The sequence below is a fragment of the Anser cygnoides genome, chromosome 18 (assembly GCF_040182565.1).
Source record: "Anser cygnoides isolate HZ-2024a breed goose chromosome 18, Taihu_goose_T2T_genome, whole genome shotgun sequence".
NCBI classification, from domain to species: domain Eukaryota; kingdom Metazoa; phylum Chordata; class Aves; order Anseriformes; family Anatidae; genus Anser; species Anser cygnoides.
Window position 1 is genome coordinate 2579013 of NC_089890.1, and position 26208 is coordinate 2605220.

The 26208-nt window shown below is 45.9% G+C and overlaps 1 protein-coding gene across 3 annotated transcripts in view; it reads right to left on the reverse strand.

Annotated features, from left to right (window-relative positions):
- Window positions 1–26208, reverse strand: part of GALNT17 (polypeptide N-acetylgalactosaminyltransferase 17) — a 210236-nt gene that overhangs the window by 126062 nt on the left and 57966 nt on the right. For all 3 annotated transcript variants that reach the window (XM_048068094.2, XM_013189317.3, XM_066979434.1), the window contains one exon: window positions 5328–5494. In XM_048068094.2, coding sequence (XP_047924051.1) covers window positions 5328–5494 — 167 coding nt within the window. The remainder of the gene's footprint in view (window positions 1–5327; window positions 5495–26208) is intronic.

The following is a 26208-nucleotide window of genomic DNA, read 5'->3' on the forward strand; positions in this document are numbered from 1 at the left end:
CACCAACAGTAGAAAATTTCTTACACCACGTTCAGCCAGGCTTAGGGAGCGGACCACGTGTCCTCTACACCCCTAAGGAAAACACAGGAGTGTTCGCAAGGCTGAGCCAGGTGGGAAAAGTCCACAGAGCCCAAGGCTGTTATCAGAAACTGCAGGCTGGAGGACACACAGGTCGGGGCTGGGAATGCTCCAGCGCCATGGGAACACCAGCACTCCCTTCTGCCCCGTGCTCTCGCTTGCCTGAAACACCGAAGCTATTGTGGGCTGGAATTCTACAGCAACCCACAAAAGAAACTCCTTCAATCGTCAATAAATGAACATACTAATTTTGGCAGCGAGACTCAGATCCAGGTGAGTCTCTGAAGCTTTCAATGTTTGCAGGTAAATATTCAATATGAAACTGTGAAAAGGGAGCAGTTGCGTGAACCAATTCCAGTATGGAGATAGAGGCCAAGCTGGTCCCACAAAGCGCCTTCAGCTCTAGCTTTCTGGCTGACTAAAGCCAAAGAAATAGGGACAAACCAACAAGGCTTGCTGCTCCCCTCCCACCTCTGCAGGGACTGAAAGCCTGAGTCCTGATTGCCAGTGGGATGGCACCAGGTCAGCGGCAATTAAACAACCCATCTTCAGGTTTGAGCAACTAGAATAATTAGGCCAATATCTTGGAAAAGCTAAGACAGCTTCTTGCAAGTCTGCTAAAAACTGACCTCAGCACACATGCACGCACACTGCAAGCGAGCCAGCTCCTGGGAGAGCGCACACAAACCGCTGCTGTTGGTGTTGAAACCAGCTGCAAAACCAGACAGTGATACACCAAGTCACCGATAATACTTTACACAGAGGCAAATTACAACCCCTAGCATGTGTACCTGGGTGTAGTCAGCTACTCTAAGCAGACTTTTATTCAAAGGTTTTCTTTTATACCAGAAGGTTTGCTTTTCAAAGAGATATTATCCCAGATTAAAAACATTAGAAGGCAGACAGCAAAAAAAGCAGGTGTTGATTAAGCAACAGACTCAGACAAAGTGTGCAACTGTGAGATAACACAGCATCTCAGGGGCATGCTGCTGCATCCCTCCAACAACCTACGAAACATGTTATCACTCAGAAACACAACCTGTGCACTCACTCTGTAATTACACCCCTACAACAAACACAAACAAAAGCAGCCTCCAAAAAAAGTCTTTACAAAGTATAATGTGCAGATCTAGGGGGAAAAGGACTCAAACTACAACTCCCCAAGCTTCTTCCTTGAAGAAGGGATTTTCTTCCTGTTACAATACATTCTTATCTTTTATCTATTTACAGCTCAGATAGGAAGAATCAGAACATCCGTGTTTATTAACTTTTAATCTCTCACTGCATACTTTTATGTTGTGCAGTGTTGTTGTACAAATCACATTACAACAAAGCTGAGGGCAAAAAGCGTCTACAGAGCCTTCAGGAGCAGTTTGTTCCAGTCTGAAACTGCAAAACACCAAGAAGCTTTGCTCCCATCTCTGCAAGCACTCAGTGAGCTGCCTGAAGGGCAGACGCCAGACCGGGGTGCCCAGGGTACGCACGTCTCACCTCCATCCCTGCGACTAATTTTAAAACTTGAAGCTGACCTAAAAACCCCAGGGGTCTTTTAATACTTGGGTTGGGAAAGCGTGTTGCTCTTACATTACCTATACATATTCCCAACCTGTATTTTCTCTTCATGTTTGTGAGAAGTATTCCCTGGCAAAAACCACACCAGAACCCTGCACCCCCCAGCTTGCAGCCTGCAGCCACAGGTTCCCGTAAGCCTTCAGTGACTTGCCCAGAGGTTGCTCCTGGGAACCCACCTGGTTTTAATATACCTGCTGCTTTTGAGTCCATGCTCTCTGAAGGTCAGTCTCCTGCCTGGTGTACAAAACAGAGCCCAAAGGCTTTGCGACAAGCCATACACCCACAGAAGCCACCCCTCAAACAGTCGCAGCTGCTCACCAAGAGGCTCCGGTAACTCCTCGTCTCGTTCAGTGGAAGCCACCCGCACACAATCCCACCCCTGCTGCTTGGCACTAGCACTTGCTTCTCCAGGAGCCATCGCTAAATCTTACAGCTTATGAGAATCTATTTTCCTGTAATTATTTTCCTATTGAAGATAAATCCATGTATTACAATGACTTTGTTTGCAATATCCGAAGTATGAACTGCAAGATGTTGCTATTGCTGCTCACAATTACTTCCTACCATTAGTGTGAACTATATGACAACATTATTGCCATTAATAATTTTTTGCTGTCACTGAAACTCCTTGAAGATGCAGACAATGAACACATAGGTCCAAGAGATATGCATTTGTTTGTATCATTTCTTTTACAGGAGAAAACTAGACTATTATACGCTTGGGATGAGCTCTCCATAAACATCTGCCAAGTTACCTCATTATCTTCCTCAAATCCCTCCTTAAAAATCTCATTTGTCATGATGCCTACAAAGACAACAGCATAGTGCTGACATTATTAACTAACCCTACTGGCTAACAGCATCGCCTGGTTCCCTCAAACTGTTCCCAACTCCCATTCTCCTTTTACGCTTCCCTGGGAAGGTCTGTGAGGACAGAACCACCTTGGTGCTCATGTTTTGTCCAACCCTGGTCTTTCACAAGGGACCCTGGATGCTCACACTCCTGATGCGGTCAATGCACCCTCTTGGTGGGTTGCACAGAGCACGCCACCTCAGTGTGCAAGGAGGTTGGCTTCTCCCAGCTCCCACACACGCTGTAGGCATTTCTCCTCCCTCAGTGTAGCTCCTCTACCTGCATCTCCCTCCCCAGCCAGGTGGGTGCCACAAGGCACTCTGGCACAACCCAGGCACCTTGGTCAGCCCAGCTAAAACAGGCACAAAGAGGAAATCCCACAGCTGTAAGTGCTCGAGCACACACCAGGCTTTAGCCACCATCATCGTGCTGTCCTGCCAACACCCTGCCACCACCCAGCCCCACCACCAAACCCCCCCAGCACTGCCACAGCCCTTGCAGCAAGCTGCCAGGGAAAACACTGGCTTGCAATCTCAGTGGTGGATAAAGAGATTTCATTCCACATCCTCAACACCAGCTGCAGTCTCCGCTTACTCAGGGGATGAAGCTTTTTGAAAGGATTCATTTCACTGTCTCATGTCTTTCAATAGTGTCTCCAGAGTCCTTGACTCAATATTAGTGCTGCATACTGAATGGCTGGTGGAGGCTGTTGAGAAACATATTTCTTTGTGCGTAGCAGTGGGTACAAAAGCTCAGTAATTATTACGAAGGGGTTCTCTAATAGAGCTCTTCTCTTCACCCCATTGGCATGGTTCAGTTTTGAGCAGCAGCATCTCATTGTGGTATTTCAAACTGGGCAATACTAAATACTGCAACAACAGGTCACCTGCGCTTCCTCTTCACTATTTGAATTGTTCCAGCTCTGAAATCCCACAGCTTCACTGGTGTGCATCACCCTAGCTTCTGCGCTAGAGCTGCTGTGATTTCCATCAGCTGTGGAGCTGGCCTCCTGTTTCTTCTACTAGTAATTATAATTCATCAGCTTTCTATGGTGCTCATTACTGTGGGATTTGAGTGCCTATTTTTGCAGGCTTGAGTAGCTTGCTGTGTACCATCTCATCTCACTGCAGACAGACTAGTAACCTCTCAGACTCCCTGTTCTTCCCTTCTCATCACAGAATCCACAGCCCATGTGTATTATTTTTTAAAATAATATTAAAAGCATGCAATGTAAATGAAGGCAGCAGTAATCAAAGTAACAACCATTTGCTGATCTTTGTGAGATTTTAACTGCTCAAGTAATGTTACCAACTGCACACTGGAAGATCTGGGAAGAATTCAAGTCTGAAAATGCTTCCATGTGACATTTAACCTCTGGTAAATTTGTGTTATCAAAAGCCAGAAGGGAAGGCATTTCGACGGTGAGATTGCAAGAAGGTTGAACCAAAACACGAGTATCTAACACAGGAAACCTAACATCTTCCTCCACATTTTTTCATGGCCTGACTTATGTGGGTCTGTATTGGGTTTACGTGGTCAGGTTTTGGTTGCAGGGGGGCTGCAGGGGTGGCTTCTGCGAGAAGAGCCCAGAAGCTGCCCCGTGTTAGATTAGGGCCAGTTTCAGCTGGCTCTAAAGGGCCCTGCTGCTGGCCAGAGCTGAGCCAGTGAGCAATGTTGGCTGTGCCTCTGTGAAAGCAGATTTAAGAAACGGCAAAAGAAAAGTGCTGTGCAACAGCAGCTGGGAGAGAGAGGAGTGAAAAACACACTGCAGCACCCAAGGTCAGCGCAGCAGGAGGTGCCCCAGGCACACAATAGAAATTCCCCTGCAGCCTGTGGAGAGGCCCCTGGTGGAGCAGGCTGTCCCCCTGCAGCCCACGGGTCCCACACGGAGCAGATCTCCACGCTGCAGCCCGTGGAGGAGCCCCTGGTGGAGCAGGTGGATGTGGCCTGGAGGAGGCCGCGGCCTGTGGAGAGCCCCCGCAGGAGCAGGCCCCAGGCCAGAGCTGCAGCCATGGAGAGGAGCCCACGCAGGAGCAGGGGGCCTGGGGGGAGCTGCCGCCCGTGGGGGACCCGTGCTGGAGCAGTTTGCTCCTGGGGGATGGACCCCGTGGGACGGAGCCGTGTGGGAGCAGTTCTTGAAGAGCTGCTGCCTGTGGGCAGCCCCCGCAGGCTCAGTTCGGGAAGGACGGCATCCCGTGGGAGGGACCCCGCGTGGAGCAGGGGCACAGAGTGACCGTAAGGGGCAGCGGAGACAAAGTGTCAGGGACTGACCGCAGCCCCCATTCCCTGTTCCCCTGTGCCACTCAGGGGCAGGAGGTAGAAAAGGGTGGATAAGGGGAAGGTGTTTTTAGTTTCTCACTGCTCTAGTCTGTTAGTAATAGGTTATAAATTATTTAAGCACCCCATGCTGAGCCTGTTTTGTCTGTGACAGTAACTGGTGAGTGATCTCCATGTCCTTATTCCAACCCAAGTGCTGCGAGTGGAAACAAATATACACCTGAAACCAGAACTGGTGGATGATACTGTGAATGCAGAGGTAAGATCACACCCTGCTTTTTTTATAGCCTTCTAGTTTTCAGCAACGCTTCCAATTAAAAGTTATTTCAGATTTTAACTTCGGTTTGATCGCGTTGCTTTTTTGCTACAAAAGCTGGAGAAACAGGGCAGGGTAGAACTGGTGTGCTAGCTAGCACCAACATCGTATCAGACCACATGCCGCCCTGCAGCATCACCACTGCCAAAGGAAACAATTCCTCCACGAGATCTGAAGAAGTTAAACACCCTCCTGACGGTTTTAGAGATCCAAGATCCCAGCACTACTAACCTTCATCACTGTTGTCATCCACAAGGATAATCTCCTTCAGCAGGTGAGCTGGTGTATGATTAACAGCGCTGTGCACCGACCGCAGGATAACCGACAGCGCTTCATTCACGAAGATGAAGATAATGGAGATCTGGGGTAGGTCCTTACCGTATTTCAGCTCTTTGCACCTGCAGCACAAAGGAGAAAGAAAGTGAAAGACGGGGTTAGCAGAGCACACGCTGCAGCACTTAGAGCTGGGCACACGTTTAATACATGGCGAGGATGAGGGCCAACACTGCACTGCTTTGCACAGTGTGTATGTTAGTGCCTGGGCATAACTTCAGCAGTGCTCTCTAGGAAGACAGCAGTGACAGAGCATCCTCCGGGCTGGGAGAGCACCAAGGGCAGGGTGCAAAGCCACAGTTCGCTTAACTCAGGTTGCATTTGCGTGTCCATGCGTGTCCGTGGGCACATAACAAAAGGCAGCCGCCAGAACAGAGAAAGCCTTTCCTCGTTTAAAGAGAAACCTCACCTTCCTGTTCTGTGCTAAGATTAACAGCTGCTCAGAAGTCAGTTTTGTTCTTAAGCTGCACTTGTGAATTTTCTTCCCATTTCCCTTGGAACGAAATGAATACAAAATGACCCTTGGTTAAATAGTTTTAGTAAATGTTTTAGCTCTCTTAATAGATTCTTCTGAATACATTTCAGCCTCTGAAGTATCCCAGCAGAGCACTGCTGTGAATTGGTGTCTTTGTACTTCACAGCCAGCATAGGTTAAAAACAAAGATTTGCAATCATTTCTCTGGGTTTCAGGAGTAACTGCTTAACTCGAGCTTCGTTTTGGTGGCTAGGCATCTGCTCAGGCACATTTCTGCATATCAGAGACAGAGAGAGGTGGAAGGTGGCCCCGTATCACCTACCAGCCAGCTTCATCCCTGGCAAGCAACAGGTTCATGTTATGTGAGTACATCAGGCATCACAACCGAGGACACACACGGAGCAGAATTGTGGCAGCTCTAAGCAGAAGAGATCTTTCAGGTAACCCACAGCTCTTCGAGGAGCACATGCAGTTCCCAATGAGATGCAGATGATGTTTTATGCCACACTTTACCCTAAATAAAAGCCTAGCCTTAATTAAGCACTTGCAGAAAGCAAACAGGCTATCTTTAACTAATTTAAGCAACTTAAATTCTCCATCTTTCCCTATAATAAATACGTGCAAGGGAAGAGCAAGAAATCGAGCCTCGCTGCTCCCTCTCCCCATTCATGATGGATTAGACATGCAACATTAGCAGAGTTCGTAGAATTACAATGAGCGTTTACCAAGTAAATCCTGCCCAGATAAGCAAAGAAAGAACGAACGCAGGAACGATATCCAGGCGTAGCTTCAAGCTCATTGACTCGCCAACGACTCTGTATTTAATTGTACTGGGTGTTTCTTAGGCAACTGCAGGCATTCTTTAGACTCCAAAATGACACACAAGAGATGAAGATTTTAACAGAAGCACGGTTCTTTATGAATCTTCTTTAGTTAAACAAGTATGCTGGATGAAAACAAGGATGCATTTCCTGATTTAACTGTTGCATACCCTAAAGCAATCCAAGCTCTCTACAAACAGGAATATACCAAATGCCAAAAAGTATCTTCCAAGAAGCAGATCTCTCTTTAAAATGAACAGTCACAATGGGGTGAAATGACAACCGATTCTGAAATCCTTGCACAAAAGTTAAACTAAACAGACTATGAGATTAAAAATCTGCTTTCTATATATATGTTGACACCTGCTAAACTGAAGGAATAGCGGTCATGGGATCAAGAGCATTTCCTTTTAATGACTGCACACCCCTGGGCAGCCTCCCCCATGGTGCACACTTCTGGGGAACAAAGAACTCAGTTTGTGATCAAAGTGGTTTGGAGGAAAATTCACACTGAATCCTCTGAGGTCCGCGTGCTGATGATTTGCATTCATCCTGCACTCCTCTTATCACTGTTCTCCTCACCTGGTTGCTGAGGACAGGTGAGCAAAGATACGGGGAGAAGAGAGAAGTCAGGGAAGGAGAGGGGACCTCAAATACCCGCACTGCTCGTGCGCGCAGAGCTGCAGTTCTCTATCGGCAGGCGGGAGGAGGCAAAGGCTTCGCATAAACGCCGCGCTCTCTCTGGTGGCTTTGGCTGCGACCACAGGAGTGGGGAAGGCAGCAATTTGAAAACAAATTAACCTCAAGTTTGCCAGCCATCCTCACGTGGGCCTCTCTGGTGCAAAAAGCAGCTGGGTTGAGGGAAGCTCTCTGCCCGCAGCCACGTGCTATCGGACTGCGGCCCCCAGGCTCCAGCGCAGAGGTTCATTACCGACGAGCTGACGTGTCGACAAACACTCGTGCAGGAGAACACCTGGTGCTTCTGTGCTCTCGTGGGGCCGGGGAGGGGGGAGAAGAGCTCAATCTCAAACATAATTAGAAGGGTCAGCAGAGAACTTGTTAAAACAGCAGGAATACTGACCACAAGAGATGGGAAGCGGTTTGGCTGGTTTGTTTTTCCTTCTAAGCATTTTAAACACAAAAAGGGACTGATCCAGACTCTGCTGTGCTCAGTGTTTCAGGTGAAGCAGAGAGGAATGGCACAGCCAGCCAGCACTGAGCCTGGGTCCCAGCAGGAGCAATGACGAAGGGCTCAGGGACAAGTCCCCAGGCATGCCTGTGACTTCAGCAATGTGCCAGCTACCAGACCACATCTGAGGTATCATCCCTCCTGCCCCGGCTCATCACTCTGGTGAGAAAGCATTCGGCTGATCGCCAGACAGCACCCTCCAAATTCAGCTCCCAGGCCAAAATACATCTAGACTCAGGATTCAAGACTGGCTAATTATCCAAAAGGGAACACACACACAGCCAGAGCTCGATTCTGGCACAGCTGCCGTCCTCGGCCCAGACCGTGGGCTTGTCTCTTCGGGGACTTGCAATTAAAGAGATAAATGTGACACTCGAGAACATCCTCAGGGGGATTTGAGGCTAACCAGCAGTAGGGAGAAGCTCTAGAATAAGCCTGTTGTGCTGAGGTTTTTGCCAAGCTTATTCAGAACCTGAACTAACACCAAAGGAAATCCATTTTTGCACAGGCTGGAAGACCTCTGCAGCTCCTCATGTGTTCTAGGAGGATGATCCTAGGTTTTATTTCTAACGCTCTGCTCACACCCTGGCCAGTCTGCTTGCAAGCAACTCTGAGTCCAGTAAAATTGGATTTCCAAAGCAACAACTGCATGCATTGTGAAAACTTTTACATTTGAAAAAAAAATTACAATGGTGAGACCAACACAACATATCTTTGCTGGTGTCATGTACTGAAATTCATTGAAATTCATAGACTTAAAGACCAGCACCTCTTCTTAAACTGACATTTGCCCACTACCAGTTTTCCATCATTACCAAAAGCTTCTTTCAGAAACTTCTGCCCCCCCCGGTACCAGGTGCTCAGGAGCAGAGCGCACATCAGCCTGCGGACCCAACGCAGCGCTGCCAGACACAGGCACTGTGCCAGTTTACAAAAGGGCAATACCTGGCCTTTTACATCAGAAAATAGCACAAATGGGAGAAAATTCAAGTAGACTGCAGTTGATCCCTCACACTTCCCTCTTCGGTAGGCAAGAAACACTCGACTGGTAAAGCGCACACCACCAGCTACTTGCCAACACCTGTAAACTAATTAGCACAGGTTACACAGACATTTTCCCCACTAAATCCTGCTCTCCTCAGATAAACGTAGTTTGGCACCTGCTTGCAGGATTTATATCAAAATACCATGAATCAATAGCAAAAAGAAAGAGATCCCTTACAGTTTTGTGTCTCATTTAGATCAATAGGATATCAGAGTAAGATGCATTTTATGCCCCATTAAATCATGCTTGACTATGTCCCATTAAATCATGCTGACAAAACTCTCAGGAAGTTTCGTCTTACTAACGTATGGCATCGGGGGGTTAAGTTAAGGACCTCTCTGAGCTTTCATTGGGAAGTGTTGCTTGTCCTTAAGTACAGGAGAATGGGGTTTAATGGGGTTTTTCTCCATCCTTGGTCCAGCGAGAAGGCAGGTGGGTGCAGAGAACCTGACACTACCTCACTGTGGACACTTGCACCTTTCTCGGATCCAAGATCTTTATTTTACACAAAAGCCCAACTCTGCAATCAGGAGAACACACAAGGAAGCACATGAAATATAGCATATTTACAGGGGGTATCTTTCACAGTGACTTCTTTATGCAAGAAGCCATTCAGAAACAAATGAAGGATGAGGAGGGGAGATGGGGGGGAGGGAAAATACATCTGAGTTTATGCCGAACAGCTTGCCATACGTCAGGCTGTATTAATCAAGTCAACAAATTTTAAAACAAAACAAAAAAAATCACGTTTTGCTACTATGCCTGTCTGCTGCAGGAGGCTGCCTTTGAATCCTCTGATCATTTGTTTTATGCCCACCACATAGCTGTAAATCTACTCTTCAGTGCAGCAACTGAGATTAGGATGTTTATTGGCTGTCTGGGTGACAGAAAAGGGATATCATGTCATTTACTGCTTCGTGATCCCGCGGCAGAAAAATAACCTGGAATCACAGCAAGCGCTCCTGGAGCACGGGGAGGCCACAAGATGGCAAGTGACATTTCAAAACGCTTCTCTGCTCCGTGATTTAATGTGATCCACTCTATTAATTAATGCACATCAACTGGCTCCTGGAGCACAAAGCTATTTCCATCTTGTACCAACCACCCTGAGCCGCACGGTCCGCTATCAGGTGGCTGACAACCAACCTCAGGTGGTCTCTGCACCTCCGCTGCCCCAGTACAAACCGCCACCAGCGCACCTCGCCTGAATACGGACAGATCCTAGCGCAGAGCAGGCACCCGTCAGTCGCAGCAGCCTGATCCTTCAGCTCCAGATTAAGCCACGCCGGCACAGAGCTAGCAGCAGATTTGTATGCCTATGCTGTGACTCGATATGCTGCATACGGTGCATCTCCTATGCATGGCAGGCACCGTCAGGTAGCACCTTTCACAAAAATCAAAGCAACAAGAGAAACACAACAATTTAAGACAATAACACATCATATTCTTTCAAAGGCCCTACCCATTGAGAACAGGACTGTCATCTTGTACTCCAGAAAAAACTAGTAACAGACATTAGCCCACAGAAGAAGTCCAAGAGCAGCTGGACAGCCCTGCAGCTGCCTCTGCTCCCAGGGCATTTTCCTCTCCAGATACCAAAAGCAGAAATATTGCTAGTGCTGAGATCCAGTAACCACTAATCCCAGATGCTGCATCAAAGACTGTATTCATCACTGACTCTAGAAGTTATCGCAGAATGTAGCAGATATGCCTCACTCAAGTCATCCACTCCTGACAGCACACGCATCCATTTTCCACAGAACCTCAAATCATTAAGACCATCATTTTTTCCTAATTTGTCCCTGCTGTACTGTCTCCGAGCCCTTCCTCCCCAATCCATATATAAATATGCCTACCAAAATTTTAAGTGAAGATTAAAAACCATTAAGCAGAAAGTATAGCTGTTCTCGTTTCTAGCGAGAAAGCAGAACTCCATAAATCTGAAAAGTCTGCTTTGGATGGATGTGCCCTGGGTCCCAAATACACCCAATGTTTTAAGGGTAATACCTGGATCTTGTCAAAAAGTAGGCTTCAACAGGCTGTCTGAAAGTGATCCATCAGTAACCTGAATTTCCTAATGATGTATTTCTAATGAATCACTCCTCATGCCTGTAAAGCATCACCGCTCATCCAGCCTGGAGCTGTCTGAAGCCATCTCTCCAACTGCACAATGGGGGTGCAATAAAATGCAGCGGTTTTTGTCAAGATCCAGACACTGATGAGCAAGAGGGAATATCAGGTGGTAAAGAGATATTAAGAAAACCACCACTGGAGGAAAACTATCTGTTGCTGAAGACGCAGAGCCCTGATGGTGCTTTTAATCCACAGTTTTAAAGAAGGCAGAGAAAAACCTAGCCTCACACCCCCGTGCCTTAAGACACGAGGGCAAAACATTCACCATCTGCTTTGAGAGACAGTTTTGCGTTGTACAGAACCAGACACAACAGTTTTGCCAGGAGCTGTTTTCCTCCAGGCTGGTGCTACCTCAGCAATACCCCAGGCACATTTTGGAGCATTCGCAGAGCTGCTTCTTGCAGATCTGGCTATTGTCCCTTTGGTCTGCAAATGCCCCAAAGCTGATCTCTGCAACAGCCCCATCAGCACAAACCCTTCTCCAAAGGTCGTTTCCAACTCCACACTCAACACAGTAGATCCTCGCTGTATGAGATGCAGGTGTGAAGCCAAAGAGAAGGCGTTAAGAAATGCTAACAAAAAACAAAACCTTCACATAAAAGGAAGTGCTCACACATGCCCTGCAGCACAAGACAAGCACCACAAAGGGGTACTGGGCAAGACCACAGTGCCCAAACCAGACAGCAGAAGCCACATCAAAGCCTGCCAAGATACAGCTGCATCTTCCCCCAAGCTGCATTGTTATTTTTTAAACACGCAGCTAACCAGTACCTGAACAGCAGCAAAAATTGAGGGAAAGCCAGAGGCAGTGCAGTGATACCTGTGCGGGGTCCCAGCCCCCACCACTTGCCTGCCCTTGATTTCAAGACCACCCAAAGAAGCTGCAGTTGATGTTCCTGATCCAACACAAACCTGCAAGCCTGCCCAACAGGCGCACGATGCTCCGGTAGGAACCCCCTGGGCAGCGTGTCCCAGCGCAGACCATCAGGAAGGCAAGTCTTCAAGACGAAACACGCGGGGCAGAAAGGCAGCAAAGGGAATCCAGCCACCGCGGGCCAGGCTCAGGTGCCACCGCTGCAGACTGCGGAGGGAAGGTGCAGCTCCTGAGCCTGTGTTGCAGGCAGGGCAGAGCTCACCCTACCAGGAACAGCTGGCAGGCATGGGAAGAGTTCGGGCAGTCACGCTGCATCCGTTCACCTCGTGCCACGGCACGCATCCTGCCCCACGCCACCGCTGTCACCACCAAGACAGCCAGCCGCCTCTACACACGCAGCATCCTTGTATGCACAGAAGCATCTCTGTTCAGTGCCTCACAAAGCACGGGAGAGTTTTACGGTGTCACACATTCAATAAGCAAGACAAGCTAGCAAAACTTTTTATATACTTCGTGTAGCGGGAAAGGCCACTAGCAGGCTGAAAATCCCCATGACACGAGTCCCACCCTGTAAGACAGCACCAGATAACATCAGTTCCTATTGATTTTCAACATCAGTGCAACATGACTGTTGACATTAAGAGAAGAATAGCACACCCTACTTGGAGACTTACCTGTGGTGCTGGCTTTAAGTTTCCCATTTCCACCACAGCAGGAACGGTCACTACTTGACAGATGAAGAGGTGATGCAGAATAATGCATGCAACAGCCCAAAAATGAATTACCAGCAGATCAGAAACTTAAAAGTCTGCTGTATGACCTTTCTATCCTGTTAGAGTAAGTTCTTTTCCTATTTTCTCCCTGCTGATGCTCAACCCTCCCTGGGCTGCCCATAGCTTTGTGCCCTCCCCTCAGCCCAAAGGGGGAGCATTCCCCATCCTGCTCTTCCAGCGCAGGAGGACAGGACGCCACGCACAGCCTCTGTGTTGTCAGGCAGGACAGGCAGGCTCTGCATGGATGTCGAGTATGAAAAATACACACTGGAGAAAAGGTCAACACAGTAACAGTAGGCTGCTTTCCCGCAACGTTTGAACAATTTAATTGGTCTGACTAAGGCCTGGCACAGGAAAGCATTAGGCAGCATCACACAAGGTAGGTTTTGGAAGCACGAGGAGCTCTGTTCTGCTCTCAACTTAAGGGATGCGTCAATGGCCACAAGCCAGTGCTGGACTCGCTGCAGTGGCTGCCACAGGCAGAGGGTCCCAGCAGCAGAAGCCCTCTGAGCTAGCCTTGACAGCTGTTCAGGCTGATTGATCACCAGCGTACCTATCTAACGGCTACATCATCATTCGCTTTGACTCCACACCATTACTCATCTCTGAAGAAATGCCCTTTAGGTCTGTTCAACACACCATTCTCCTGCACCGCACAAAGGACCAGAAAGCACATCCCTTCTATGTGCCCTTTTGGGATGCCAACATCAAGAACCAAGAAGGAGGGCAAACACCTGAGCCTGCAGAACGCCCCACATCTTTAGGGCTCTGTTGCTTCTGCATCCTATGAAGTTACCCCTGTAGTTACTAATGGGGGTCCCTTCTAGACCCTCTCCATCTCTTGTATGTGATCAGCCATAATAAATAGACACGAACTGGACAGAAAGAAGTAGGCATGAAAACCCATGCTACTTGCAAGGTTGCACAAAATGGGCACAACCCTGTTCCAACTTGCCTGTGGAGAGAGACAAAGTAGGCAAAGATCTTAGTGGTTTTGATTATGGAGACCACACTTCTTCATAAAAGATCTCAATGATAGCTTTTTCACAGCTTTCTTCCTCTCCTACATATTAGAGTGGCTAGATTTTCTTCCTCCCTTATTTTTTAATTCTGAGCACCGACTAGTTCCCAAATCTGGCTCTTGAAGTTAGTTGTTAATCATTTCTTTGCTGGCCATCACACAAAATAAATCCAGCTAACGTGCTTATCCCTCGCTGACATTTCATTCTTGTATAAGGCTTGAGGGTTTGAATATTTAAATAGGCAAATATTCTTTTTGATTAGTAGAATAAATGATTCTTGTTACTTATGGTCCTTAAAAACAGTTAGGCTTGCAAAAGTACTCAACTATGTTGGCAGAGCTTTTACAGGATTTTGTAGATTTTTCTACAAAATGTGGTTCAGCACAAGAGAGAGTTCAACTTAATAAGCTCGTATATTTTCAGATACATCTCCTACAATGATATATGGAATTGCAACATTAAAGCAAAGGTGCATAAAAGAAAACCAGTTTAGAATTTCTGCACGTTCAGTGGAATTCTCCCCTAAATTACTGTCACATAGATTGCTGTTTTGCTAAGCTCTTGTAAAGCCAAGCTGGAGCAAACATTGTCTTGCAACTAAAAGAATCATCAATACATCTCTCAGTGCACAGGAAGCTCTGATCCTTTAGTTCCCGAGGCTGCACTGTCAGAGCAATCCCCATACAAGACATGCTATAAATTTCGACCCATTATCCAGAGAGGGTACCAGGACTGTTTTGGTGTAGCAGGGTCCCAGCAGCAGGTTAACACAGTATGGTTTACAGCCCTACAGGCAGCCTTTTGGTGCCTATCACCAGGTATACACCTTTCAGAATAGTTCAGGTAATGACATCCACTGTCTCTGCTTCCTGCATAGAGCCCCTGGGCTCTTTGCCTGCTCCTCATCAGTCCCACGAGGACAACATACAGCATGACAAGGTAGAGCTAGACACAGACCAGTACTTTCATCCCATGGGGCCACATCGCAAGGAGGCAAATGTACCTCCCTTGGGACCAAGCCTGGGCGTCCCTGGAAACCACGGAAATCCACAGAACTGGGGATTCTGAGGTCTGTCGAGTCTTCAGGAGAAGGAGCCTGCTCTCCTCTTAACTAAGACACCAATAATTTAAGTACTACTCGATGCCACTCAAAGTTAATATCACCTCTTTAAACAAGGGAATGAAGAAATTAGATGGTGAACCCCAAGGCCACAGGAGGTCAGTGGGAGTCAGCAACAAAACCCACAGGTCCTGCAACACTGGCTCTGCCAGACTGCTGACCTATCTGTAATCCCAGGCAACGCACAATAGACAGGAAGAAAATTTGAGGTTTTTTTTGTCAGTTTGTTAGAAAACGGTCTACTCCAAACAGAGCTGAATGCTGAATATTGTCAAAATAGGCATGGACTGAAGGAACAAGCTTTGAAGATTGCTGTCTATAGCGTTTTACAAAGACAGGCATCATGTCATCAAGGTGAGAAGCACCCTGACCTCCTGGGGGGCGCGGATCCAAAGCAAAGCCTGCTCTCGACTTCACCAGCACCGTGCTGAGCAGCCCCTGCGCCTCCACCGAGGAAGGAGCAGCACCGCGCCAGCCAGCACGGGAACGCTGACTCTGCTACAACGGGGCAACCAAACCCTCCGCATTACAGGCTTCTAAGTGCTCAGAGGTCACAAGATGAAAGGCAGTAATGTAAAACTGTAAATTAACAGTGTATGTTTTGACACCCTCTATTAGAGGTGTCAGCTGCTCATGTAGCCGATCACGCAGGCACAACAGTGGATGTGGCTGATTAAGAGATGTTCAGTCAAAGGCAGAAAAAAGCTTCCTCTGAGGTCAGCAAAGAGACACTGACATTGCCAAAGGACAATTTACCCCACCCCTCTCTCCAAGGTAGGGGTATCTCGCTGTCAGGTGTAACTGACGCTGCTACTTTTGGGGTTCACTTGCTGGGAAGCGAACCCTTGCCCTGGCAGCATCTCTCAGGGCAGCGACTTTGGGGCAGCAAGCACCCAGCAGCCTTACACAAACAGCTCCACAGCTCTGCTTTGGTACATTGGTATAGAACTGTCACAGCCATAAGCCTTGCCCACCAAATTTAATATTCAATCCTTCCTACATGGCCTTACCTTCCCAGCTTCTTACTAGAATAGATCTCATGGAAACTCAAGATTTTGACATCCGCTGTATGTATTTAGGGCAGTGAATAAGAAAAGTGGCTAACGCTTGTGCTGCCTTGAACACCGGGTGGAACAATGCTACTGCTCTAACAGGTAGTATAAAAGTGATGAATTTAAAAGAAATAGCTGATTTTTAGAGATAACTTTTCTGGGTAATAGCAGATCCACTCTGCTGACTGGTTTATGAACTGGCAAGATTAAGAGGTTTTAAAACAACCTCTTCCGTTATGTACAGAAATCACCTCCTAAGTTTACATAACCTGTCAAAATTGGACCAGCTCCAGCAGAGAGGTGTTGCTCAGCCCTGCGTGGCAAATTTCTGCATGGTGAAAGTTGAACAGAGGGAACTCTGCAGCCCCGGCAGGAGCCTGCTGGAGCCAGCACCACCACAACCCTCCCGCACAGCGCACACTGCTCACCAAGGTCACAGCCACCTACCGCTGGGTAACAGACGTGGGCCACTTGGTTTGGGAAAAAAAGCAAGTCAGAAGCAATACCAAAGAGATGTAAAATAAAGGATGAGGTTGATTTAGGTCTGCATTTCTACTTGTATTCCATTTTTGGTTACTAGTTAACTGAATTCAACTAACTGGCTAAAAAATATTGCTGTCCCCTGTTAGTGGCAGGGGACATTAAGCATGGAGAGGGTGAGAAGCTTCTTGAAGACTGGAGAGGTATTTAGGGACGGAGTTCAAAAGCAATGACTGGCCACATTGTCTGTAGTCTTGTTTTTCATGAAATAATTGTTTTCTGCTGCAAGAAGCACAAGTGGCCAAGCATACACTCCAACATGCCAGAAGTTTCTCTCCATTCCACAGATAAAGATACACACCACCACTGCTGTTCTGTGGTTAAAGTTGCTCCTGGATGAATTTTAGATTTTATACTCTTACCTGCTGCACTCTCCTCCTCTGACGGGGGGGGGGGGGGGGGGGAACAACACCGCACACACAAAGAAAACACAAGAGAGACAACATTGGGAGACCAAACTCACAGGCGCAGAGTCCGAGCATGCAGAAGAGAGGTAATCCAGCTTACGCGGGTACAAAACACAACGCCATTCACATACCTACTAGGCAGCTCAGAGAGGAATCCAACCCAATACAGCCAAACACAACCTGAACTGCTACAGGGTTAAGAATCAAAAAGCTTGTCTGTAATTTTTAACTATGAGCTGGAGGTGGTATAGTGAGGAATTTCAAGTGTGCCCCGTAGTTTAGGTATCAGACCTTTTTTCTTTTTTTGCTAAGCCTATTCAACGCCTGCCTTTATCTACAGATATCCAAATGACAACAGGTTCACAGCTATCTAGCACAGACACTTTGGAAAAGTCTTTTACTATTACTTAAACCCAAACAACATGATTTAAGACTATAGATTTGTTTGCTGCTGCAACTGAAATACTAACAGGAGTATCTCAAGGCCAACGCATTGGAAGTCAGCTCCTTTCTCACCCTGCCACAACCAACAACTCCCAGAGGAGACAGAAACACAGTGCAACTTCAGGCCGTAAATACAGACTGGCTTATTAGGTACGTTTTCAGGCAGCAATGGCTATGATATACTTGCTGTGAGCAGACACCAAAAAAAGCAGTAAACGTATGGAAATACATAGTGATACGTGGTCCACACCTTACCAATACACACTTGTCATTTATCTATATATAACCAGAGGTTTGGGGCCACATCTGATATTTGCTAAAGATGAGCAAACACCCAAAAGCCACACAAACAGAAGATTCAGGAGTCTTCTTCCCTCCCTTCCTCACCTTATGAATGCTGACTTTTGTCTCAGGTCTCGTGGGGAGCCAGTAAAAACCTAACACAAAAAATCATCTCCCACCTGCACAGCCAAATTCAACACATTAATTAATACACATCGAAGACTTGACTTTTCTTTTTTGCCTGCAGCCGGCAGCTATTCACAGACCCTCTCCCAGCCCAGCACACGCTCTGCCTCTCCACAGAAAACCGCTATGTACTTTGTATCGATGCAGCTGAAAACCTGGGAGGTAAATTCTTATATATCAGTGGTGCACTGATTGGATTGAATGATTTACTGAGGCTTGGGCTGCAAGGCACCGTGACTAAAACACAATACATTATAAATCATGTTACAATCTTCTGCTGTCTCCGCACACACCTTGTGTGCACCCAGGCAGGTTCAAGCGTGCTCAAGTTTCCTTAATCCAGCCAAATTTACTGCTCCTCAGCTTTTACTCGTATATCCGTACTGGGTTCAGTCTTTAAATCTCAGTAGAAAAACACAGACTTCCATATCCTTCTGAACTGATGACAAATAATTCCACAAACTAAAGCTATTGACTTCAAACAAGCTTCATTCAAGTTCCGTTCACAGAAATAAAGCTTCACCAGGAAATGAATTGATCTTCATTTGGCTTTTGTAAAGATTATGAACAAGCTTAAAAGAAAGCAAGTGTTCAGACTGCTATTCATAATGTCACTTCCTAATCATGCTCCATTCATTGATTGCTTATTTTAGGTCCTATTTTGCTGATTCAGTTGCACATGTCTTCTTGCAAAAGGCATTATCAATATTAAATCAATTGTATCTACCCTGTGAAGTACATGAAACAGAAAACCATTTTCTATTACCCAAGAATTTTAAAAGACCTAATGCCGTCTGGTACAGTTTTATGCTTATAGATTCAGAACACAGGATTCTCATAAATTGTATTTCTGATCATTAAACCTCTAAAACTCATTGAATTTCCTCATGAAAGGTTTTTTGTTTTTAATTCCTACCTTATTTCCAGTAACTATTTCTCAGAAATGTTGTGCTTTATATTTTTTTACAACTGGGGGTATCAAAAATATGCATTACAATTTATATATTTAGGTACATACAGGCATTTTAAGTGCACATTACTTACTCAGCAAGTTCTAACAAGAAACGATCTCCTAAGTTGTAAAAATAGGATGTGCAGAATGGGATTTATTTTTGTGACAGGCTCTTGCAATAAAGTTATTAGGTTCAGACAGGTCTAAGGGACATAAAAGCCAGAGCCATTATGAGTGTCACATCCACTTACCCATCTCTCCCAGTGCACACAAGCTATTTCACATAAATGAAGAAAAAGAGTCATTGGGAGACCCTCAGTGGAGGATTGATTGAATGGCCCCAACTCAGGGACAGTGAGGAGCAAAAAGTAATGAATTTTTAAATTATTTCAACAGATTCAAGCTTTGTGGTTGACCATCCTCCAAAATATGCCATCGACTGCAGGACAGACTCACCCACCTCCCCGTGTCACTCGGCTCTGCCACCCATCCCTGCGCCCTTCCCAGCCAGCTGCACGCACACTGCGCTGCCTTGGATGCTGGAGAACTAAACAAACGGCTTCAGGACCAACGCTGGCAGACAGCGGCGCTTGACTCATTCCTCTGCCTGCCTTGGCTGTGTATATATAACTGATTCAGAAGCTCCTGAGGCAACAGAAAAGCTCTCTGCAAGACAGACAGGTCGGTAGCACAAACACACAAGCTTTGTTTCCTTTGGAAGGCAGTATAGAAGAAGCATATCCAAATCTTAATTTGGTTCATTTATTTTCATAAGTATGATTTAGTCAGAAGTATTTCTAACGCAGGTATTTTTCAGTGCAGGAGTCCAGAAGATGACAAAAGCTGGTTGTTAAACTATACTAATGCCATCCCCCTCCTAAGCGTGTGCTTAATACTTACGTTTACACTAGTAAATGTTTTATGGCACACTTCACATACATTAGTCTCATTAGCATCATGTTCCAAAGTCAGAAGAACAGGGAATAATTCTGTAGTCAGGAAGGGAAATTTGACAATTAGTGGAATCTATTGCATAAAAAAATTAGGTACTGTGTATACAAATCCAGGGTCACAGTATTTCTAGATTACACTGATGCAGAATGATGATAGTAACAGAATCCCATAACAGCCACTGAACAAACTCTAGAGTTACTTTCCCAGAAGCACTTTTTTTCTTACCAGTAAAGTTAAAAAAGATGCTTGGGACTTCTAAGCACCAAAGGCTTTTGACACTTTGACTCCACGCAGAGCACATGTAGCTGTCAGACAAACCCTACTTCAAGGATCTTTACTTCAGAAGAAAAACAAAGTTGTTCTGTGTCTCTGTGTACATCCAGAATAAAAGGTAAAAACAAACATTTCAGTAGGAAGTTAAATTAACCAGCAAACACCAAGCACAGCTAGAAAAGCATGTCTTTAGAGACTTCCCTTGCCCAGTTTTCAAGAAATACAGCTATTGGTAGTCCGATACCAATCCCTGCATACATGCATACCGGGATGCACTAAAGAATAAAGATCAATACCAGTATGTATTCAATAGTGCAGTGGTTTGTATCAGTGCTGGAAAAGCAGCACAGGGATAAAGCAGCCAAATGTGGGGCTCTTCCCTGGCATGAACTGTCCCGAGGCCCGCAGGAGATGCAGCCGGGGCAGGCGGTGCCAGGCTGCGCGGAGACCGGGCGCCTGCTCTTCACCTCTCACGTACCTGATGAAGCGGGGGAAGAAGAGCCACATCTTTTCAGCTCTGAAGCTGGATTTGCTGCATTCGCAGGTATCTTCCTATCCCCGTGAACCTCACATCAGAGAGGGGACAGATCTGGCACAACCTCAAGCGTTCCTTCAGAGAGCACAAGGAACACGTGCAGCCTGGTAGGCTAAAGATGTGTAAAGCAACACAGAGCCCTAGAAGCATTCAGAGATGGGACAGACCTGGCAGGACAGTGTGCTTGGATAGAAAATATCCAGCAACCAGTCTTTGAACAGCAAAGCTGAACCCTGTTCTGAGGAATGTTTATGCCAGAGCCTTGACGCTGATGCCCGCTGCTCGGTTTCTTTACTTTCTCTCCCAGAAGATGTTCAGGTGGCATCTTTCCAAGCACTGGAACGTGTTACTTTGTCCATGCTGAAGCCAGAAAATGCCAAGGGCAAGAGTTTTGCACACAGTGCTGGTTCAGACTACGAGTATCTAGTATCAGAATGGCTCGGGCTGCAAGGGACCTCACAGCTCACCCAGTTCCAACCCCTGCCTTGGGTAGGGACACCTCCCACCAGATCAGGTTGCCCAGGACCTTGTCCAACCTGGACTTGAACACCTCCAGGGATGGGGCATCCACAGCTTCTCTGGGCAGCCTGTGCCAGTGCTGAGAGTAAGAGAGAAGATACACCCCTAGTTCTGCTTTTGGTTTTGCCTTTTTTTTTTTTTTCCTAGAGATGGAAGTATATTTGAAGACACTCCCATGTACTTACTATTCAAGCAGGACTTCTCATCTGAAACACCGTCATGGCTTTTCTCCTTCTTACATGACCTTGGTTCCTTGCTAGTTTTTCCTTCACTTACTCTAAGAAGAAAACTAATATATTCTGCCTCTTCCTTGCTATTGTTTGTAGACAGGATTACAAGAAAAGAAAAAGAAAAAAGAAACCTTTTGCAAGAGCTAAAATAATGTATCGTGCACACAAGAGAAAGAGCTCTTTTGATCTCCTTGGTCTGCAATAAACAGCAAGGACTACTATTTCCCAGCAAACATCACCAGTGTTAATTCAAACAGTTTGTTTTTGTTTTTTAAGCACTGTCCTTCTCAGACTCATTTCATCAAGCCTGGCTAAACACCCTAGGGCAGGACATGACTAAGCAACTTGCATAATATCACAAATGTGTGACTCCAGAAATGTTTCAGCTACTAAAGAAACTTGAGGAAACCACCAATAAGGAGCTCTCTCACTTGCTACAATAATATTTGCAGATCTCAGCCACACTTAACAAGAAAAATAGGCTTGTTTGAGAGGGAAAAGAGAGGCAATAAACACTTTGTTTCAAGCAAACCTTGAGGAAGCTCATGGCTTCCAGTTTGAGAAGGAAATGAGGTGATGCACACGATGCTAGATGCATGAAGTACAGGGCAGTCTCCTGCACAAATCATGAGATATGCTGAGAAAGTATCATGTTCCAGTACCTTAGCACAAAGAGAAAATCGAGATCAAGGCTCCTGCAAAACCAGGTAATTTCAGTTATTCCCACAGTGGCAGAGATCTGCTTTTCTGCACAAGAAAATAAGTAAATACTGTAGGACACAAAACCTCCAGATCTTCCTGGCCCTGGCTGAGCCTCATGGCACAAACCACTGCCGACCTCAGCATCTTTGTGGGAGGCAGAGACAGCCAGCATCCAGACGAGGATCAGAACATCTCAGGTCCAGCATAAGAGAGATGCAAAGGCAGATCTCACAGGCAAGGGACTGAATTAGTGTTCTCCAAGACCCATGCTCCTGGACAGTTCTGATGTAACCAAGTCATATCTGCATTCACAACTTTCCAAAGCTGTATGCAATTTTGAGTATTAAAAAAAATAAAAACGTTTGGCTTTTCAACACCCCTGTAACCTAAGTGGAGGCTGAGACCCAAGGAACCCCCATGGCAGAGGTCAACGGGCTCTCTGTAGGTGCAAAGAGATTTCAAAGGCTGCAATGCTTCCTGCTACAGCAGTTTCTCCACCCCAGAACCTGTTCAATCGCTAAATAAAAATAAAGTCAAAACCAGGTTTAGTTCCTTTAAGTTGTGAGAGAACAGCCCAAAGTCTCCTTTATAACCCTGTCTTTCCCACTGTGCCCCACTCAAAGAAAGAGCCTCAACCAGGAGCTACGCAGAAGTCTCTGGCAATAAAACCAGTTGAAGCCAGATGGTGCTAAAAAGCCCAATTGCTCCCAGGCTCCCAAGGAAGGCAGCTACAGAAATAAAAGGGTGATTCAGCCACTTGAGACACTCGAGCATAATGGCTCTGACTCAACCCCCAGACACGCCACTGGGAAAAATTAAAATCAAGTCAGTGATATGTAACTGTTTAATCTTCAGCAACTGCTTCGGTGATGGTTGAACTCTGCCCGGGACACTGCTCTAAGGCCACGTGGACCAGCTACTAAATGCAAACCTTTTACCAGTTGCATGCTGTGAAGAAAACAAAAGCAGATCATGCTCCCTATGCACCACCACTCCCTAACCTCCCCATGTTTTCCCATGCTCTGCCTGAGCCACATACAGGAACTAAAGGCAGGCAGTGGGAAGGGGTAGGGGCTCCCGGCTAGGAAGCCCTCAAAACTGCTGAACACTAAACTCGAAGAAATTACCCATCACTTGCACGGTTTTTCCTCCTTACTTTAATACCTTGTGTTGACTTGAAGCTCGCTTGCATGAGAACAGCTGCTCAGATATTTGCGGCAGCAGGAATATGTCATCTTCACCCAATGATTCAATAGTCCTCGCAATTGTGGGTATTATTTTTCTTAAACCTACTCCTTAATCCCATAATGCCATAGAACACCACTGAATCAGAGCTTAGCAGGATTCCAGAGAGGAGCAGACTTTTAAAGCGATAATGAGAACTCCACGTTTATTTTAGATAGGATAGAGAAGAGAGAATAGAGAAGAACGCACCAGATGGGCAGATTATTTCATAGTTCTCCTTAATATGATTTCTTCAACCTGAAGCATCTGGTAATTCCACTATCAGAGATTAGATACTGGATAAGATGGACAGCCAGGCTGATCTAACGCAGCAATTTTTGTTCTCCTGCTACATATAAGAGGGGCTCCCATTAAATCATACAACACAGAATAAAAATAGAGGTGCGTAAAATCTGGAATCAAAGTGGGGAGTGTTAGCAGCCCGTAGGATCCCATGTAAATATGCTTCACGTCCACTAAAGAAAATAACTCATCATCTTAACACACACACCCCAAAACCTTCACAGGCAGGCAGAAAACACTGTGAATTGATCAACCAGAAATCTCACAGATCAGCCCTGTCCTTCCCAGTTTTTGCAGGAAAACACGAACAAAACATCTCCAACCCATTTTTGGAAGATTTGTGTAGAAGCTCTGTAGTCCACTGGCAGCGCCTTAGGTACTTTTGGAACACGCATAAGACTCATCTTAAAGTCCAAAAACCTAATCAAGCTGGCTAGAAACATGTTGCTTATGCCCATCTTGTACCCCCACTAACTCAAACTTAGGGCCCCTTGCCCCAAAATACTAGTTCTGACTTACTTTAGCCAAAGAAGCAGCTTTGAGGGAGAAAGCAGAATACTTCCCTAGCTCACTCCAAAAGCACATTGCATTGCACACCCAGCACAACCCTTCGTAGTCAGGAGAAGGCCAGGATCAGAAACAACATCAACCAGCTCAAGGTCTTACAGGCACAACTGCCTCGCGGTATCAGCACCGCACATACTTTTCATGCATCCATATAATCAGCAACACCTTTTCAGGAAGCCATCCAATGTAAAGCCCAATACTGCTCAAGGGGGGAAGAACAGAGATTTCTTACCTTCCAGCCCAGATGAGCAGCCTCAGCTTTTAAGTAAAAGAAACTCTCTAAGATAAACTGCATTTTACAGCCACAATTTGCCGATCAACTAAAAAGAGACATCACAAAGGGAAGAACCCTACCTTCTCTGAAGCAGCCTCCCATGCCCAGCACCTCCTGGAGGGTCTCCTCTGGGACCAGTGGCCTCTGTCCTTTCCACTGCTTCTGGGAAGGACTCGAAAGGCCCTTAGTTGAGACTCGTGATACCTCTTCATTGCCAATGTCTGCTTGCTGATCACCCTGAGCGGGGACACCTGTGTCTATGACCCCCCCCCCCCCCCCTTAGCCATGTTGACCACAAGGTGCAGAGCATTTAAATGTAGTGAAATTATAAAATGTGTCACGTTTCCCCTAAACCTCCCTTCACGTTAGCCACAGTCACAAACAGGAGGCAGGAAAAAGAACCACGAGGTCTGACCCAGCACAGCTCAGCACTCAGGAGAGCGACACTTGATCTCATTCATCTTTTTGTTCTAAAAAAGAGAAAATTAAAAGGACAGAATCACAAGAGTGACAGCCACTGCTAGGAACAGCCTGCGACCATCGGCATTCCGGACATCGAACAGCCTTTAGTGGAACCAAACAAGCCTCACTATTATATTTAAAACTAATACATGCTTTGTAATGCTTATCAGCTGGAGGGTTTTCAACAGTTTTTCCCACTAATGCTGCAATTTCAAAACCATTTAGGCTAATTTCCTTTGACTTGAATCTATTTTAATCAGAGACCAGGATACTTGACTTAAATGGTTTGCATTAAACCCTTCATAAAATCAGCCATAAAATTGCATGCACAAAATAGCGAATGGATCTTGAAGTCAGAAGCAGAAAAAAGCTGAAACTTTTCAAATCTTCCAGCAAAATCAAAACCTATTTCACAACCAGACCAACTGCTCTCTTACAACACCAAGACAAGTGAACTTAAAATAAACAAGCAGCAATAACCAAAACACCATCCTAAAGATCTTACATAGATGAAATACACTAACTTATGCAACTGCAGTACCCACAGATTCTCTCCTCCAAAATATTAGTCTAGCTCCAAAATGATGCATATTTAATAAATTGCTGTGTCTGCTCTGTCCTCTCCACCACCCTCCTATGAAATGACTGATAGTAGTACTGAAGAAAATACAATGCAAACCTAAAAATGTCAGAATTAATCCTTTTCTTCCCTGGAAGATCTGAAAAAACATTAATGCTCAAATTAATTCTCACAAAGTAATGCTGGCTCTGCTAGAAGTCAGAGTTCTGGATGAGAAATGAAAATAAGAAGCTCAGACTCAGGTAACTGTTAGAGAAGGTCTCACTTCAAGGATTTGTCATTGTAGTGGGATTTGCATATCATACAGCCAAAGGTGCAATTTCTACCTGCAATTCATTTTGTCCAGACAAACTGTACCAGCAGAATTGGAGGCTGGGCCTCCACTCCTTTGAAAACTCATCCAAATATTTCTGTTGTCAGTGGCTGACAGCCTTGGAAACTCTGAGTGGCTGCTTGAAATTCATGCAGCATGCAGAGAAGTGAAGGAACAAAAGCTCTCCATGCTCTCACATCGTTAACAATTTGCCAGGATGCTGGAGACATGTAGCTGCATCCCCTTGCCACATGATTTTCAGTGGTTTGCAGATGCCAAGCAATAGCTTTGTCACCACCCTAATGACACAGGCATAAGACATGTATTTTTCAGAATCTAAATCTCTCTCAGCCATTTTATTTTTATTTTATTTATTTTTTTTAATCAGAGCTATCACTCCAGCCTTAACAAACTGACACTTTCCTATTTTGAGGAGCACTTTACTAGCCATAGCTAAAATTAACTTTCATGAAGATAAACTTGCAGTATGTCTTCTCCCGCACTCTTAACAATGATTTGGCATCTCAT